Source organism: Eumetopias jubatus, unplaced genomic scaffold (genome assembly GCF_037043125.1).
Source record: "Eumetopias jubatus isolate StellerSeaLion01/CBP00866 unplaced genomic scaffold, mEumJub1_p1.0 scaffold_2, whole genome shotgun sequence".
Lineage (NCBI taxonomy): Eukaryota > Metazoa > Chordata > Mammalia > Carnivora > Otariidae > Eumetopias > Eumetopias jubatus.
The window spans coordinates 81,214,181-81,233,391 of NW_028274808.1; the positions used below are offsets into that span (position 1 = coordinate 81,214,181).

A 19,211-nucleotide genomic window follows, 5' to 3' on the forward strand; every position below is an offset into this window, starting at 1 on the left:
CCGTTCTTTCTACTCTGTCTTTTTTTGCTCAAGCATTTAAAAGCAAATCCCAGACCTCTATCCATTTGCCTGTATTACCATGTATATTATCTCCAAAAGAGAAGAACTTTAAAAAATAATAACCACAGTAACTATTATCACATCAAACGGGATCAACGATGGTTTCGTGATTTTGTGGAACACCTGGGTTACAATCAGTATTCCTTCAGTTATCTCGGAAGTGTCTTTTCATAATTGCTTTGTTCGTGTCAGGATCAAAATCAACTTCACACCTTGTATTGGCTTGATATGTCTCCATAACCACGTCCCTTTCCCTAGTGCCATTTCCTTGAAGAGACTGTCATCTGTCCTGTAGAATTTCCCACATTCTGGATTTGGCTGATTCTGTCCCCTGGGCATGTGGGTTTACTCTGTTGTTGCTATTTTAACCACCTGTATTTCTGGTAAACTTCTAGTTATATAGAGTCTTGATTAAATTTTTTGTATTCCTAGGAATACAGGAATACAAAAAATTTCATAGGTGGCTTATCAGAAGGCCCACGATGTCTGTCCCCTTTACAGTGATGTTAAACTTAATGAGTGGCATTAAGTGTTGTCAGCTTGATCCATCCTTTATAAAGTTTTCTATCAGCCTGTCATCTCACTGTATTAGCAACAATTGATTCTCATTTTTTTAGAAAACAAAAATAGAATCTGTCTAAATATAGGTTCCTATCTTGCTTTATCCACTAACTCTAATATCTTGGGTGTGTTTCTATGTCAGCATCTATAGATCTAGTTCATTTTTAAAAATGGCTTCATATATATTTTTTTATGAGTGTATTACGACTTATTTAATCAGTTTGGAAATATTTCTGATCCCTCATGATGAAGGAAGGAAAGTCTGAGTCTTCAACTCTACTTGTTTTGATTTACTGTATCCCCCAATTGCAGAAGCTAGTGTGGCACTGAGCAACAGAAATTGATGAACCAGAGGGTAGCAACACAGTGTCACAGCGGAGACCCTTTCCTGTGGGAATGGAGGAGGAGAGAGTTATCTTAGCTTTCCTTGGGGGAAGTAGTTGGTTTGTTTGCTTTCCTGAAAAATTGAAGCACTTGTGACTGCCTTGTTGTAGCTCTTCCCCAAGCGGGTGGGTGGTGGGGCCCAGGGCAGAAGAAGGCAATGGATCTTGTTAGTGACAACCAGAGGGACAGAAATAAGTGGGTGAAAAACCCTGACCTTAAGAGCCCTTGATGGCCAAATTGGCAGTAGCGTTTGCTCAAGACGTAACTAAACAAGTCAACAGAGGGATCCTAAAATTTGTCTCCGTTGGAGTTTGGTTTATGAGGCTTATGATGGCTGTTTGGTTTTCAGTGTGGTGCAGTGCATCATTCCCTGTCCCATTTGATTTGTCTTTATTTCTTGCTGTTTTCTAAGTTTAGGAATTCAAATATGGCCTCAAGTCTGGAGGTTTCCTTCAGGAAACAAAGTCCCTGAAGTCAGGCTTTTCTGGGCTGAACTAGACCAGGCCAGGCAAAGCCCCTTTGCAGACACCTTCCTAGGTGTGGGATGGCCTTTGAAAGTAAGACCGTCACATGGCAGCATGGTCAGATTTTGAAAGATGGAACCCACATGGAAGTAATGAGATGAACGTGGGTTTCTACTTGAAGAAAAGCAGTGATAAGACTTCCTGGTGGATAAAGTCTTGGAATTGCCCAGGGAAAACACCAGATCATTTTTAGTGCTCTTTACATGGCAATGCATGTGAATTAGTGCTGGATGCAGTGTACCTTTTTGTTTTCCTCAATTTTTCTTTCTTTCTCCCTCTTCCAAGCTTCAGAAGAGGAAAGCGGAAAGCCTTTCCAGTGTCCGATATGTGGTTTGGTTATCAAAAGGAAGAGTTACTGGAAGCGGCACATGGTGATTCACACAGGTTTAAAAAGTCATCAGTGTCCTCTCTGTCCATTCCGCTGTGCTCGCAAGGACAATCTCAAATCCCACATGAAGGTAAGCCACCTGCGGACGGGCCTCCCAGAGAGGCAGGCACAGCCTGAGCTCTTGCACACGGTCGAGTGCAGGAGGCTTCGAGGCAGGAGAGGGGCCATCGGTGGATCCTACGGAATGTAGTGCTCACTGTCTCGAGGTCGGGTGCCCGATGAAGCATGTGGCGAAGGGTCTCCTTTTTAATGCTACTCCCGTCCTTTTTAAAGGCAAAGAGAAGCTTTGGTATCCAAACAATAGACGTAATGTAGGGCCCTTTCCTATTGGGGAGCAGCAGCCTACCTTGGCCTTGCATGGCAATGCGTGTCTGGGACACTGGGAGGAAGACTTAGGGAAGAGCAAGGAGCAGGAAAGACCAGTGCAGGACAGGCTGCTGGACCCGTGCCCCAGAGAGGGGTCCACCCTCTTCTGCTGTTGCTTTGCTCTCCAGCTGACAAACCCACAGGAACACCCAGAGACTCCTTATAGGAGGTGTGAGGACCTTGAAAGACACCTGGGCTCTAGCTTTCGCCCTGTGTGAGGCTTGAGGGGCTATTCCTGACAAGACTGGGTCCTCCCAAGGCTGTCTGTGTGTGTGTGCTGTCCTAACTCCCAGGATCACAGTTACCAAACATTTAAGGACGTTGTTTTCAGTGTCTTATTAAAAACAACTCTGTTTCACTCTTACGTGAGATGGAGAAAACTTAGTCATCTCGAAATCTTTCTGGCAGACCCCATTACTAATAAAGGTTTTCTCTGAAATCCAAGGAAGAAAATCACGAGATCAAAAGAGCATGGGCTCTTGAATTTGATAGACCTGCATTTAAATACTATTGTGCAACTTACTAGCTAAGTGGCCTTGAGCAAATGAACTTTGGGCTCTCAATTTCCTCATCTGTTCAATGAGAATGATAATGTTTATCTGGAAGCATTGTCATGAGTATTTTAGGAGATAATGTTAGCAAAGTTATCTGACACAGAAATGTTCAATAGTAGTCACTTAATTTTGATAACTGTCTTTGAACACTTTTATTTTCCCATTGATATTTTCAGTACGGCTTGGCTGTTGACATTGTTTATAACGTTTTTACTTTCCTGCCATAAGAAGCGTAGTGTATGTACATAATCAAGATATTTGCTTTTATTCAAAACCTTGTAGTCTACTCCGTCTGAATAGATCAGTGATGACTGTATAGAATTGTAGTTCTAAAAAAGTGTGCTCAGACAGAACCTCTCCTGATTTTAGGTGATAGCTTAGAAGATTAAAAAGAAAAATTAAATCCATGATGTAATTTGTATTCTGTCATTTGCCTTTTTCTCCTGGGATTAGCTTGCCCTTCATCTTCAGAATCCATTGAACACCAGGAGTTCTGGTTGGTTGGATTTTACTGAGCCTACTTAGTTTTTCCATTCCCCTCCTCATCCTCTATCACCTCTTCCCAAAGCAAAATCTCGTATTTTATACCTGCAAAGTGGATTTCATTAGCAGGGTGAGACTTCAAAAGGAATGCCTTTAAAACTAAAATTTGTTTTCGTTCCTGTGTCCTACGCTGTGTTTAGAAATCAGGTCTGGCAAATTTAAAGCTTCAGTGAGCAGAAAACTTGCATCTAGCCTGACACCTTGTAAGCTTGGTTTCAGCTCAGGGTCACATAAAACAACCTATTTATAAACCCATGGAAAAAAAAAAAAGCTGGGTTTTCAATAGCAGGAAGTACTGACCCTGAAACTACAGGGAGATGAGTTGGGTGCCTTGATGATACAGACGGTCGGCCATGACAGTGTTACAGATGAGAGCTGCAAGGGCTTTGCGGGTCGCGGGGTCTCAGAATGCTTTCAGAACAAATCAATAACCGGTACAATAAAGCAGTTGTGTGAAATTACTACTTTATTCAGACTCATAGTGTCCTAACCTGTTGAGCTACGACTCTGAGCTTTTGATAAGGGAAGTGTGAGAAGGGCTCATGCAAGTTTAATTTTATCAAATGGTGTACTCTTTCTTTTCTCTGTTCTCCACCTCACCGATGGGCCGTTTTCTTTCTTTAAAGAACCCATGCTTTTGTTTTGATTGGACGTACTTTAATTTTGAGACATTTTGTAAACACAGTCTACGTAGGGGTAGAGTTGTGGTGGTCTTGTGACTAGACATCTTCTGCTGCATTCACCAGGGACTAAAAATATGAATGGATTTTCTACAACGAATCCAGCCTGTGAAATGGGGGCAGTGTCACCTATAGATTAAGATCTCACACTGAGTGCGGGGTCAGAAAGACCTCAGTTAGAATCTCAGTACCACGACTTTTAGTAGCTGGGAGACTTGGGGCGAATCATTTAACCTCTCCCAGCCTTCATTTCCACTCGTGGAGATAATCATCCAATCTGTCGCCTGGAGTCTGGAGTCGTTATAAGGGTTAAATGAGATAATGGACATAAAGCAACTGAATACAGTGCCCAGCACAGAGCACACCCAGGAAATGCAGCTAACTCGGTCATTTTCATCCAAGAGTTCTCGGAGTTAGCGTTTACATTTGGAAATAGAGTAATGACGTGGGATAAAAAATTATTCTAAATTTTATTGCCTTTTTCTTTTCATGATAAATCTTTAATGGTGACAATTTAGGAAAACCGGTAAATGGCAAGAATATAAAATTGACCCTCGATCCCATCACACAGAAAAAACCATTATCATTCTAAGGGATATCCTTCCATATTGATGCTATCGACTTAGTTAAGACGAATTGGGATTCTACTTCATTTGTTCAACAAGGACAGTATTTACTGTGTTCCCACTAGGTGCTGGGCACTGTACATTTTTTTTTTTTTAAACCCGCCTTTTCCTCCTCCGTATATCTCGCCAGCGTTTTTATGGGCAGCTGAGGAAGGAGCTTGTAAATGCCTCCAGCTTCCTCAGGGTTATCTTAGATTTCCATTAAGTCTTTTACAACTTTCCTGGATGAGTGAGCATATAGGAATTAAATACGAAATTCATAAGCCAAGATGGAACAGAAAAGGTGGGGACTGTTAAAGTAAAGCACAGTGGTGAAGTAATGGCAAGAAACTGGGCAAGGGTCAGAGCGCTGAGTCCTGCTGGTCTGGGGCCTGCCACTTAAGGGCCTGTGACTCCTGAGGAGGCTCCTTCCCTGCCCAGCCTGGTCCCCTAAGGGGGTGGAGCAGGTGTGTGCCAAAGCTTCCTCCTGTTCATCCCACCACCACTGGGAGATGGACCTTATGATGTAACAGTGCCTTCTATTTCCCACCCCTTAGGTGCTCTTGCTGCAAAATGACCAGTCCATCAGCATATCTCTGTGTGGCCTGGAGAGAATGATATACTTTAGATAAGCGTTTCTTCACGTTAGCGGACTTCAAAGCGTTTTAAAGCCAATGTTAGGCTAAAGAGATTAAAAGTCATCACAGAAAGTGCTTTTCTGTCAGGACAGAAGGGAAGAAACTCAGCAGTAGGACATAGGGAATACTTCTCTCAAAGGCCCAATGAGACATCTCGCCCCTTTGGGAAGGTGCAGCTCACATAAAATGACAAGTTCGAGAATCAACACCATGGCCCCTATTCCTCCTTTAAACCTTTAAACTGATTTTTCCACAACTAAATATAGCAAGGCCAGGATCTGGTGGAAAAGAAGCCACGTAAAAATACTTGCGCACAGACGCTTTTCAGTCCAGGGCTCCCTTTCGACTTTAGAACTTGGGCTCCCTCTCTGTCCTTTTCCCTCTTCCGGAAGCTGTTTCCGGAGCTTCTGTTCTTGGATTAGCTCCTCTCCTCTCCCGGGTCCATAGATGTAAGGACACTTCTGAAATGGAATCTGCCCTATCGCACTGCTCCCAGGACGACGGAAGCGTTCCGCCTCGTGACCTTTACCACCTGGTTCCGGGCGTGCTCTAGGCAGCACCTGTCAGGGTCCTGTGGGGCTGTGACCTGAGCCCCCAAGGTGCCCTGCTCCTGCGGGAATTGGGTGGAGGAGATGGTGGGGAATCTTCACGATTCTGTGAGAAAGCAAAATGAAATGATCAGCTCCAGACTGAAATCCCTTTGTTGTGAAAGAACAGAGAGAGGTGATGTTAACGACCAGTGACAAACGTGTCCCGAACCCCCCAACCCCTCCCGACCTGGCAGAGGGGAAGCCTTTTAATGAGCAAGGCCTTGCTGCAACTGAATTGAAGTTTATATGGTTATTTCTGAGAAATGCATGCTTTGGGGGACCCAGAATCTCTTCGGCTGTTTTTTTCAAAAAGCCACAGTGGGGTGCTGTAGCGACAGGATCTCACCATTAACTTTTAATTTCTTTGCTTTTGTTGGTCACTCAACATTATTTAAAAGTATGTTTTGGCTGGTGAATAATGCTTTTGGATTGCATTCAGAATGCGTAAACAGCTGTAGTAAAACTTGCTCTCTTGGAAAGGAAGCCTACGCAGAGGGGCCAGGTGGTGCGGTGAATTAACGAACTAGCCTTTAACCTTCGTTAGACCTGGGTTCAAATCCCGCCTAGGTCACCCCTGGAAGATGAGGTGTCAGTTCTGTTTTGGTTTTGAATCCCAGTCACTTGCTTGTCCAGATCCCACAGCTCCCCGAATCATTTGGCCCAAATCTACACAATTGGCAGTTTCTACGCAAGGGAGGGGCAGTCCTGAAATAGCAGGGTGTAGCAGGTCAGCACTGAAGTACATTGGCAGAGCTCAATGGGGAAGTTACGAGCTGACGAGCACCTGCCAGCTCGAAGCCTGGCTCAGTCTAGTGATTGATTTCCTCACTTTTTCAAGCACTACATTTGGTAGGGACAGGAAGGAAAAAGCTTCTTCCAATTTTTTACAGGTACTGTGCCTGCAAGACTGGAACTGGATTTAAAAGTCTGCACTCTTTCATTGCAGACAGCAGAATCTGGAGCCCGATAGGACCACATTTGGAAACATTGGTTTCATCTTGCCGAGAGTACTTGGTGGGGATCAGACCTTGGTTTTTCTCGCACTCTACTTTGCTTGCTTCGTATGTGATTTTGCTCAAGCCACTTACTCTGGGGTCTCAGTCTCCCTGTCTATGAAACGGGAATACCCCGGAGACCTCATTTTCCACATTCTTAATTACCTAGAGAAGCGTTTTGAAAATTGAAATTACGTTTGCAAAACAGAACTAATTCTCTGAGTGACAATAATCGGGTACGTGCAACGTATTATTACCGTGAGAGGAATTACTTGACAGGTTGCCTCTTTTGACCCCCAACTGGTAATTATGTAAGTTCGCACTGTGCTGGGTTTATATTTTCTCTGAAGACCCACCAAGATGAGATGACTAGAATACTAGGAGGATTCTCCTGAAAACGGCCTCCATTGGCAGACAGCATCCTCCGTTGTGAGTGTGGCTCTAATCATGGGCTCTTAAGCTACGTGGACCCGCGTTATGTTTAGGGACGGACCTCATTACCTGGGGCACGGTAACAAAATGCTGCTCTGGTGATTCTGTTTCCTGGGCCAGCCCTTGGTACTGTGAGGAAATGGTTGTTGAGTAGTCTGGATATACAGCAAGGCATTTTCCGTAAGCACATGGTGGAGAGCTCATTCTTCTTGCTTCTTCGTCAGGTTCATCAGCACCAGGACCGGGGAGAGACCTTTCAGTGCCAGCTATGCCCTTTCACTTCCTCACGCCACTTCAGCCTGAAACTCCACATGCGTTGCCATCAGCATTTCCTGAGGACAGAAGCCAAGGTGAAGGAGGAGATCCCAGACCCAGATGTCAAGGGATCTCCCCACCTCAGTGACAGTGCCTGCCTGGGGCAGCAAAGGGAAGGAGGAGGGACAGAGCTAGTGGGGACCATGATGACGTCCAACACTCCAGAGAGGACTAGCCAGGGTGGGGCTGGCGTCTCGCCTTTGCTGGTGAAGGAGGAACCCAAGGAAGATAACGGCCTGCCAACCTCCTTTACTCTGAATGCTGCCGACAGGCCGGCCAACCACACAAAGCTGAAAGACCCCTCCGAGTATGTGGCCAACAGTGCGTCAGCATTGTTCAGCCAGGACATCTCTGTTAAGATGGCGTCTGATTTTCTCATGAAGCTGTCAGGTACTTCAATAGGGTTGTATTCTCTCTCTCTCTCTTTCTCTCTTTCTCTACCAGGAGTCTCATCTGTAAAGTGAGCTGGTAGTACTAGATGATTTCAAGGTCTCTTTAAATTCTAATCGTTTGCACTTTCATAAATTTTCTCCTTGACTTTTTTTGTTTTTGTTTTTGTTTTTTCCCGGTCCTTTGGAAGTAGGCATTGCTGTGGTTTGGGGCTAGAAACAACAGGGCTTGTTGATTTCCTTCCGGTTTTTCCCCTTTATGGGTTCTTGTTGTGGGGGACAGGTCACATGGTGAGCCAAGTTGGTGAGAGTTCTTTGTGTGACCTTGGGCCATATTTAACTTGTCTCTGCATTTGGTTCTTTTAAAGTGCTCGTATGGAACGTCTCATTTTGCATTATGCAAGTTTTTTATTGCCTTAATTTGAAAGAGTTTTAAAGGATATATATACAGAGACTACTGTTAGGAATTATAGTTTTAAAATTTGTGCAAATGATAAAGATTATCTTTACATTATTTTTTCCACTAGAAAAATTTTTATTGTAACAAAATATGCCTAACAAGAAATTTACCATTTTAACCATTTTTAAGTATACAGTTCTTTGGCATTAAGTACGTTCCTGTTGTGTAACCATTACCACCATCAATCTCCAGAACTTTTTCGTCATCCCAAACCGAACCTCATACCCATTAAACAAGAATTCCCCATTCCGCCCTCCCCACAGCCCCTGGGTCTACTTTCTGCTTAGGCCCCACTAGTCTACTTTCTGCTTCTATGAATTTAACTACTTTAGGTGCCTCATGTAAAGTGAAATTAAAAAAAATGAACAAACAACTTTTTAAAAAAATATTCTTTCCCATCTACCCCACTGCCTTTTGGAAAGAAGATGAAATATGTTATAAAAATTTATTATTAATTGACCTCACGTTCATCATCAGATTACACATGGTGTTTCTTTTTGTTTTTGTCCTCTATTTTTCCCCCAATTTCTCTGATTAAGTTGTGGAGTTGAATAGGGGGTGTGGCAATCCTGAGGGAGCGCTGTTTTTCCTGACTGTTTGGGAATGATAAAACATGACATGGGATTGTGCTGCTACATGTTACATTTTTAAAAGTATGATTTTAAATTGTAAAAGAGATGCGGTGGGTGGGGAAAGGTCGGCTGAGAGTTGGTTCTGTCTTTCAGTGAAGATGGCAGTCCCCACGATGATTTCCAAATGCCATTTCAGCTCTTTGGAGATTGACAATACCCTTTTAAATGGAGAATAATTGGTCACCGCCTTCCTTTAAATGGACTGTGAGTCGCATTTCACTAAATGTCATTGCCAGGTGAATTAGAGGTTCAGCTTCACTCGCTTGGGAGTCCCTTTGCTCAGTGACACTTCAGTCAGGTCTCTTGGAATGTCCCCAGCACCCTAGATCTTTGCCCCTCAGGAGCACACAACATGAGTTGGAAGAAATGAGGAAAGGTAGGGGACAGGAAATGAGGTGTCAGAAATGACCTGGGGAGTCAACTGGGGCAGGAAATGTTAACAGCCAGGAGCTCCAACCCGCCAACCCACAGCGTGAGTGCAGAGTCCTGCGCTGGAAATGGTCAGATCACGGGAAGCGAAGTGGATCTCCCTGTGGCCTTGAAGAACATGGGAGGGTGGCTCTCTCCTCTCCTCCTCTCCACCCCTCCGCCTACCTTCTCCCACCCCAATCTAGGGGAAAATGTGCTTGTAGAGTCTTCGAGTTTTATATTTAAACATTTTTGAAAATGTGGGGAAATGCATGATTCTAGTTTTCCTTTTGCTGCTGATCCTTTAGGCTTCACCTCCGGCAGGGGAGGGGGCGTGCAGGGTGTGCATCTCTGATTTTTCCTGGATGGTCTCTCTCAGCAGTATTGTAGCAAAAAGGGCTCCTTTTCTGGGCTCTTCTAGTGCACTCCCAAGGGAGGGAATACAAATGGTGTATTCAACTGGTGTGGTTTAATCATGGGATGTTTCCTTACTTAACAGACCAGGGGAGACTAAGGGGGGGGAGGGGAGGGACGGTGAGTAGCTCTTAGTATGGGGTTACTGCCTTTGCTCCAGGACTGTAAGAAGTTTTTAAATCTGGAGGAAGGGGAGAGAGGATGAAGGAAGGATTGGTCTTCGGATAAGATTACTTGGTGTATGATACACTACTCCTGCTGGGCTCAGGCTGTAATTAGCTCCCGACCCAATCTCAGGGAGCATAGATAAGGCCTGCTGAGAGCCCGCACTGCAAGCAGGAGAGACTCAAGAGAAGCCAGTCGGGTAGGTTGGGGTGAAAGACTGCACCAAAGCCTCACACTGTGATCTGTTTTCTCAGTTAGTTATTGATGGGACTTGTTTACAGTTTGGCAGTGGGAGTATTTACTGACTGATCAATTGGCATAAGAAAACAGATAACAAATGCACACTATTTATGCAAAAGGCCCATGCAGCTATTTTCTGGTGGCTTAGTAGAGGTCCTGAAACCTGACTTGTATGCACTGTTACCTAGCAACCTGTTACAAAGTCACCGGGGAGTGAGATGCATCGGTAATTTTTTTTGTGTGTGCATATTTGGATGTAAATGTAAACTTGGTGACTGTGGCGGTGCAGCCCACAGGAGGAGAAGATATGTTAAAAGGAAAGGAATACATTTTCTGGAGGGATTTTTTTTTTCTTCTTTAATTTCCACCAACTCTCTGGTTGGTCAGGCCTTATCATTTATAGCTGCTGTCACTGGGGTGCTCTACGTGGCCGTGTCTGAATATGATCCTGGGACCCAAAGGCCAGATCCCAGGGAGCTGTGGCTGAGTTTCTAGCTCTTGCCATCCTCAGCTGCAGTACAGTATGTGCTTAGTATCAGGCCTTGTCCCTCGGCGTCATAACGGCGCCATTGTTCTTGCAATGAATTTTTGAGCTGGGCTCTGTGCGTGCACCTGCTGGGACCGTAGGGTGCAGCTGTTTGTGGGCACCAAGTCTGCGAATCTCTGTGCCAGCCACATGACTGCAGAATTGGAGCACAGTGACAGATTCAAGCGTGCACATACCTACTTGTTTCCCAAAGAGAGAGACGGAAAACACTTGATTCTTTCTTGCTTGGTTATTAAGGGAAGTCTTTCTTGCTCCTTCGACTAAAACTAAGCATCGAGATGACTTCATGGAACCCAGTGGGATTAAAAAATCGCCGGTAGAATGCTGTTTTCAACAGACTCTAAATCCTTCTCCCACCCACCCACCCCCCAACCTCCGTTTTAAGGTTTTTCCCAGTCTGTGTGATTGTGAAATCAAACCCCTTCCCCGATCTATCAACTATTCCTCTGCTGAGCCCACACTTAACATTCTGTAGTCCTTCAAGATTGATGGTGCTCCCCGAGAGCCGAGGCTCCCAGGCTCAGCACCGGAGTTGATTCAGGGAAGAGGATGAGGAAGCCCCGGCTGCTGGCGTTCTGGGCTGATGGAAAAAATAATTTTGTAAACTTCGCTCAGGGTTTCAGCCTTGCAGGCAGGCCTTGGAGGGCTGCAGCCCTGTGTATTTGCATATTTCTTTCTTGGGAGCCAGAAGACCCCGGGGCGGATGGTGGAATGTCAGAGCAGGTGATCCAGTGGTCACATGACCGGGGCATGGGGGTGGGGGAGGCACTCAGCCGTGGAGCACCTAAGTTCCGGCTGCTTCTGAGCCTTCTCTCTCGTAACTAGCAGCAAGTGTAAATTCAGCGGCACATTATGCTTACCTGGGGAGTTCCTTAAAAATGTCAGGGGCCCAGCCCCATTCCCAGAAGTTAGGATTTCATTGGTCTAGGAAAGGGCCTAGTGCCTAGTGATTGGCATTTTCTTTAAAATCCTCAATGATTCTCATACGCAGCTGGGACTGAGGCCCGCTGATGTGGAGTACGCACTTGGTACCTGATACAGTTTTTTCAGTACAGCTGTGGTGGTGTGGTACTTTGGGGTTTTGTTTTTGTTTTTTTCAGTACAGCTCTCCTTCCTTACTTTCTATTTCAGACCATGAAAAGGGGCCTAGTGGGTGGTGTGAGATGAGTCTGAGGCATTCACCATAGGTCAAGGTTGACATGAATAAGAGGCCTGGTTGAGTCATGGCCACTGAGCCCCTTGTTTTTCCTTGTGGGGCCTCATGACAGGAGAATTAGAAGAAGCATCTTAGTGTGTTCTCCCGTTAGAACCAGAAAGTCTCAAGACTCATCTAGAACATCAAGGGGCTGGGAGTGTCATCATCAGATGCCTGACTAAAAGTTGCTTGCAACGGCCTTTACATCATCTCTCTTCCTCAAAGCTACGCTTTTCAAGATAGAAAATTTAATTCTAACTCTCCACATTGTAACCAAGCAGTTGACAGAAACTTGGCGCCTCCGTTGTAGGCTGGGAATATCTTTTTGTCCCTGGTTTTCCAAAATAAAAGATACAAGTCATTTCAACTATTTTTAATTTGGAAGCTGGCAAAAAAAAAAAAAAAAAAATTCATACTGTCTCCCACATTATATTAATTTTGTAAAATGAAGTCCAAAATAATTTTAACTAGAAGAGATGGCATTTTTAAAGGAGTGACTTACAAATGGGTACAGGCCGAACCGTTTCTGATTTATTAGGAGCTGTGCTGTAACACAGCAGTGGCTTTCTTGGGCCAAGACAGGTGAGTTGGGAACCGTGTTTGTGTGCTGTCTTGCAGTTTCCTGCGGGCCTTTGTTCTTCAGCTTCCATCTATTTCACACAGTTTTCTGCATCTGCAGTTACAATAGAGTGAGTCTGTAAATGGCAGCTGCCCTATCCGGTGAAGCCTTTGTTTGGCCGCTGGAGAAGGAGGGATAAGATGCGCTGTAAACCAGGTAGCCCATATTGCCTGGGGGCTGGGGCTCTGACTGGCTTTCAGTACAGCATCTTTCCACATGAGCCTTCTTGTAAGTAAATGCCAGCCAGTCATGCCGTAAGACTCCCATGCCAGTAGCCAGGGGCTCCCACTTCCCTTCCCTAAATGTACCTTCCCCAGTGGTTTTATTTTTAACAACCTCCCTTTACGCCTTCAGTTGGCCCCTCTATTTTATCTTATTCTTACTGTTTTTTTAAACATTTTATTTTATTTTTTTAAGTAATCTCCACACCCAACATGGGCCTCAAACTTACCACCCCGAGATCAAGAGTTGCATGCTCCCCTGACTGAACCAGCCAGGTGCCCGTCTTTCTAACCCTGCCCTGCTTTTCTCATGATGGGCACGCACTGATCACGTGACTGGAATTCCTGGTGTCGGAAGCAGCCTTTAGGGCCTTATCCATGCGGGCAAGCCTGAATGCCCTTTTGAAATCCTGGATTTTATTGACCCCAGTGGCGATTCATAGGAGAGGGAGTGTGACTCCTGTTTTTCAATGACTTGCTACTCCCTGAGACAGGGACTGATCTGAGTCACAAAAGGAGTGGGACAATGGGGCCTGGGGGTGTACACCCCTGTACTGAAACTTCTGGGGGCCCTCGGTGACATCTACTCACTGCTGGTTATTTTTCCTTAACAATCACTCATATGGATATAGTGCTTACTCGGTGTCACGTTAGGATTAGCATTCCCAGTTTACAGATGGAAACCGAGAAAACAGAGGTTAAGAGACTTGCCCAAGTTTGTGCTGCTGATAAGTGGCGGAACTGGGATTCTAATCCAGGGGGCCTGGTTCCAACATTCCCTCCTCCCCCAGGCTGCCTGTACCCCAGATCACAAAATAAGGAGGCAGCGCGACTGAACTTGGCTCTGTTCTTTGCCCTGGTGTGCTGGTGCGGAGTTAAGAGTCCCCAGCATGGAGCCATTCTCTGAATGCTGTATGTTAGACACCATTGAAAGTTGCATTAATTCTTTTAGGCTTTTCAGGAATTACTTAGTGCAAATAGTAATAACAGTAAGGCCAACTAATAGTTCCGTAGGGCTTTACAGCGTATGGCATATTTCCAGATACATTGCCTCATGACAAGCATGTAGACAAAGACCAAGACTCAACGAGATTAGCTGTAAAAAGGTCATGACTGGAATTCAGATCTTTTTTCCTCGCCATGTTGGATAGAGTACACCTCGTTCTAGAATTGGGCTGAGAATAATTTTTGATCTTGACAGATCCCTGGGAAGATTTATCAGAGTCTATGTTCCTGCAAACCTGAATCCAAGTCATTTCCTTCCTTCCCTCATTAGTATATTTTCTTCTACTTATTGCTGTTTGTTACTACTCTTACCACTTACTAATCAAATGTGTCTATAGCAAGCCGGGCGCTGTGCCCACAGCTTCATGTAATTTCTCATTTAACCCTCTTAAAAGCCCGAAGGGGTCACTAATATTAAACCTATTTTACAGATGAGGAAGTTGAGGCTTCAAAGGTTATAGCCACAAGGGAGAGAGCAAAGATTCATCTCTGCCGAGCTGCACAACCTTGGCTCATGACCACTTAATTAGCTATTACTTAATTTTTTTTTCTCAGTTGAGCGAACTGTCTTTTGACCTCCGTCTACTTCACTGTTTATTTTCCTTGGCTTCAAACCATGGCATCATTTCTAATGCATGCTAATTCGGTCACTAATCTGGTTAAATTTGTTGTATCTTGAAAATATATCTATAATCCAGCCCTCTGATGCAGCCTCTCCTGGCCGTCAGCTCACACCTAGCAGCTTGCCTCTTTAGCTCCCTCCCTGGTGCCTTCTCCACCCCAGCGTCCCCCTCAGGCCCTCCAACGCATTCTAATGGACTCTTCTTCTGATACCTCTTGTATCAGGCTCTGCCCCTGCCTGGCTCATTCTTCCAGAGGAACTGTATCCTCACCGCTCTCCAGAAAAATGTTTACCGTCTTCACCAGCTCGAACCCACACCCTCTCATCACTGTTTCTCTGCCTTTACTCATGTCGTTCCGGGGGTCTGGTCATTTGAACTGTGGAGTTCCATGCAGCTTCCTCTTGTTAGGTAAAATGGGGGGAAATCAGAACTTTTCGAAAAAGAGGAGTAATGTTCTTAAAACTAAATGAACTGTTTTCAGGCTCCTGTGACCCACAAGCGGTTCTGTATCTTTGTAGGGAATTTCTAGCAATGTTGGGGCCCATTCCCGTGACACCCTCTCCGACTGTTTGGCCCTATGCAAATGCTGGTCATTCTTCAAAGAATATTTTGGTTCCCACTGCTTCAGTAAAACCTTTTCCTATTAGTCTGGTCTTTACTGACAACTCTCTCACCCCCTGTGAATTCCAGTGATATTTAGAGTCTTTATCACCCAGACTGGTGGTTGTATTATTGCATAGTTCATTCTATTCCTTGTGTATGATTAGTCTGGTCTCTTGAGCTATTTCAGGTAGCTATGGTGTGTATGCGGGGTGGCAGATAATGTTTCTTTTGTAACATCTTTATCTTTATGCCATCCACAGTGCATTCCATGATGGATTATAAAAAAGATAAGCTTTTAGTCATATTCTGGAAGTCAGGTTGTCTGAGGTTGTGATATTACTTCACTTAAAATTTGCAAGTGGCTCCTTAGTGCTATAAGAAAGAAGATGAAGGAGAGTGGTGGTCTGTGGAAAGTAAGCAGGCTGTTCAAAGGGCACCTTGATGGCAGAGTCCCTTGATGTCTTCTCATGTCCCATGTTCCAAGCCCTCAGCTTGGAGGGCCTAGTCTAGGAACTGGAGTCTGTCACACTGTTAGTTAAGTAACAAACCACTCCACAGTTTAGCAGCTTAAATTAATAGCCATTGATTGAGCTTATGAATTTGTGGACTGGCATTTTGGGCCAAGAAGCATAGGGTGCTTCTTTGGGTCTCTCCAGGCATAAATCTCAAATCCGTTTCCACATGGGCTAGGGGCAGACTGGTCTAGGTTAGCCTCAGCTAGGGATGGCTTCTCCCTGTTCTCTATGGTCTCTCATCTTCAGTGGGCTAGCCCAGGCTCATTCATATGACAGCCGGGCAGGGTTCCAAAGGAGAGAGCAGAAGTGCACGAGGCCTCTGGAGGCTAGACTGAGGCCCAACATCATTTCCACCACCTTCTATGGACCAAAGCAAGCCACAACTCCAGCCAAGATTCAGGGAGTGGGAAAATGTACGCCACCTCTTGATGGGAGGAGCTGGGAAATCACATTACAAAGGGGTGGGGCTTCAGGGAGGGGAATTGTTATGGCTTTTTTTTTTTTTTTTACCTAAGCCCTACGCCCAATATGGGGCTTGAACTCACAACTCCAAGATCAAGAGTCGCATTCTCTACCGGCTGAGCCAGCCAGGCGACCCCTGTTACAGCCATTTTATAGCCTACCACAGCTCAAGAGTTCTTCAGGCTCTCTGGGTGTTCCACAATGACAAAAATCATTTAAAAACTGATGTATAAACCAGAATGTCGGCATGGTAATTTAAAATGACAAGTGTAACAATCAAGAGGAGATGTCATTTGGGGCAGATGGTCACCAACTTCCCTGAAAAGTGTTGGAAATATATTATCCAATCTTTAGGTTTTCTTTTTTCTAGTCTCAAATCACTTCATGCTGTTCATACATACAAATCACTTCACTGCTGTTCATACATTTCATTCGTTGTACGTGTTAATAGAATGAATTTAAAATACAGCTTTCTTTCGCATTTACTCATGACTTGATTGGTTTTCCAGGACTTGTCCTTCCTGCTTTTGACAAGGGAGATATCCTGTCTGTTAAGCGGATTGCTGCAGATAGTGACTTTTGCTCATTATGTGTTGATTTTGCTAGTTTAGTTCACGGAGGAAAACCTTATTTATTTATTTTACAGTTCTGGAGACACCGCTCATTGTTATTACCCCTGATCCTGCCCTGTTTTGTTTTCCCTTTGTCACTGTGTATACAGTGATGGTAGCTGTGTTCAGGGACCTGTGTGGTCCTGATTGGAGGACATTGATACTGAAATGTGGCCGAAGATTAGCCCAGGTGGGGATTAATGAGAAATAGGAGATGGTTCAAACTTCACCAAACACTAATTATAAAACTACTTAAGGCAAGTTAAGTAGGTTACCTTATTAGAGAGCAAGATTTAAAAATTATTTAGCTAATGTTTTAAACATTCTATTTGAATATAATATGCTTAACATCTAAAAGCAATGCTCTACTCTAATTATTATTTAATTACATCTTGGCTTTCCTTATAATTTAGAAGGCAATTTATGTTTTTTCTCACCTAAAGTGCATCAGGTTGTCAGATAACCCCCCGGTCCTGCCAGATCATACGTATTTACATAGACTTACAAGGGAACTTGTGTAGTTATTTGTAATATGGGAAGTTGAGCTCCGATTCCGGTTCCATCATCAATGAACTGTGTGATTTTAAACAGGTCGTATCATTCTCTGAGCCTGTGTTTACTTATCGCGAAATGAGAGAAGTAAAAACAATAATGGTTTTCACTTCGTTTTTTTAAACGATAAACTCATTTTTCCAAACAAAATCTTAAGTGCCGACTCAATATATAAAACATATAAAATGTGTAATTTTAATGGAACTTTGTTTTTTATAAGTTCACGTTTATTGTATTTATTTATTCAAAAAATCCAGCAATCAGAGCAAAGTTGCTATTTGATAAGCACAAAACATGGGATTAGCGTTATGATGGGGGGAGGTCGTATAGCAGCATCAGCCTCTAGTATATTTCTAAATTTATTTTGCCGATCACAGTTTCCAGAAATACCATTTATACGGGGATGTTGTAGCAAAGAAGAGTAGATTTGTAACAATTCACCTTGTAATCTCAAGATGCCTTTAATTAAATTTATTCAGCTGCTCGAAAGAAGAGCACAATAATGAAAAGTTTTTGCTTCAAAGTCGACAACATTTAGCAACTGCTCTCATTCCTTGTCATATGATCAGAAGCACACAAAACGAGCAATATGCAGTAAAGCCCCCTGTCATTCTATAGTAACTACTTCAGTATTGCTCCATTAACTGGTATTTGGAAATTTATTTACTCTCTCTAGTCTCAGATTCCTCAACTGCAAAATAGGGGTAAGAGTAGGGTTGTTGTGAGGATCAAATAAATTAATTCAAACAAGTTAACACTTAGCATACTTCCTGGCCCCTATTAAGTGCTTTATAAATGATAGACCCAGACAGAACTATATATCTGCATCTGTCTGCCGGTCTGTCCGCCATGATGAGAAGCTTCACCAAAGCAGTTCCACTTAAACCCACCCTGACATTTAATGGAAGGTAGTGATTCTCAACCGCAGGTGTGCCTAGGACACAGCTGGCAGTGTCTAGAGAGATTTTTTGTTTTCATGATGGGGCAGTGCTGTTGGCAGCTAATGGGGCGAGCCCAGGGATGCTGCTAAACATCCTATGATGCACAGGACAGTCCTCCATAGCAATTTATCCTGCCCAGAATGTCAGTGGTGCTGAGGTTGAGAAAGCCTGATTTAAGGCATGCATGTCGACTCTGGTAGGACCACAATTGTACAGTTGTACATGGACACACATACACAGGCCTAAATTTTTTGAAAGATCAGTGCATAGCCAACCACCTCCTTATTAATGACATATTACTAGAATTCTAGCACTCCTGTGATAACAGGAGGAACCGCATTACAGGTGAAACCAACTGAATTAACTTGTCAACCCAAGTAAATGTTAGTGGTCTCCATTAGAGCACACATGAGGGTACATATTTTTAAATTAAATTTTCGATTGCCTGAAATAATCTTAAAAACTTAAATTTGAAACAGAACATTTGTTGGGACCCCGGAAGCTTATCCTAGGATTTTTGGAAACACTGTTTGAGAACCACCCATCTGTGGCCCCTTCCAGGTCCAAGAGTCTTTGGCTCTGCTTTAGGGTGAGGTAGGAAATAACATTCTTAGTGGCCTACCTTTTTCATGTAGCATTTCAGCATTCACAAAATTGCTGGATTCTGAGCTGAAAGAGGTCTCTGTCTTATTAAATGTCAGGAAAGCGTCATCTTCCTTTACCAGAGGGAACGGACGGAACAGAGCAGAACAGCCACGGTGCGGCCCGTTCTTCCTCTTTTACCTTTTTAGTCAGATCTTCACAAAACTCCTTCCTACAGAAAAGGGACGTTTTCTGCCCTTTACCTCCAGGTTATGTCCCACCTTTCCCTTTCTCACTAACAAAGGCTGGTTCACTCCCTATCACTTATTTCCAAAGCCCATAGTCCAATTGCTTAGGGTAGCATCCCTCTCAAAGGCTCTTGGAGAGAAAGG

The 19,211-nt window shown here is 44.0% G+C and overlaps 1 protein-coding gene across 3 annotated transcripts in view; it reads left to right on the plus strand.

The window, feature by feature from the left end:
• ZNF827 (zinc finger protein 827) overlaps nucleotides 1-19,211 on the plus strand; it is a 171,762-nt gene that overhangs the window by 38,397 nt on the left and 114,154 nt on the right. For all 3 annotated transcript variants that reach the window (XR_015767772.1, XM_088021027.1, XM_088021028.1), the window contains exons 3-4: nucleotides 1,815-1,987; nucleotides 7,545-8,025. Coding sequence is in view for 2 of the 3 variants with exons in the window: in XM_088021027.1 (XP_087877153.1) it covers nucleotides 1,815-1,987; nucleotides 7,545-8,025 (654 nt within the window). In the remaining variant the exon portion in view is untranslated. The remainder of the gene's footprint in view (nucleotides 1-1,814; nucleotides 1,988-7,544; nucleotides 8,026-19,211) is intronic.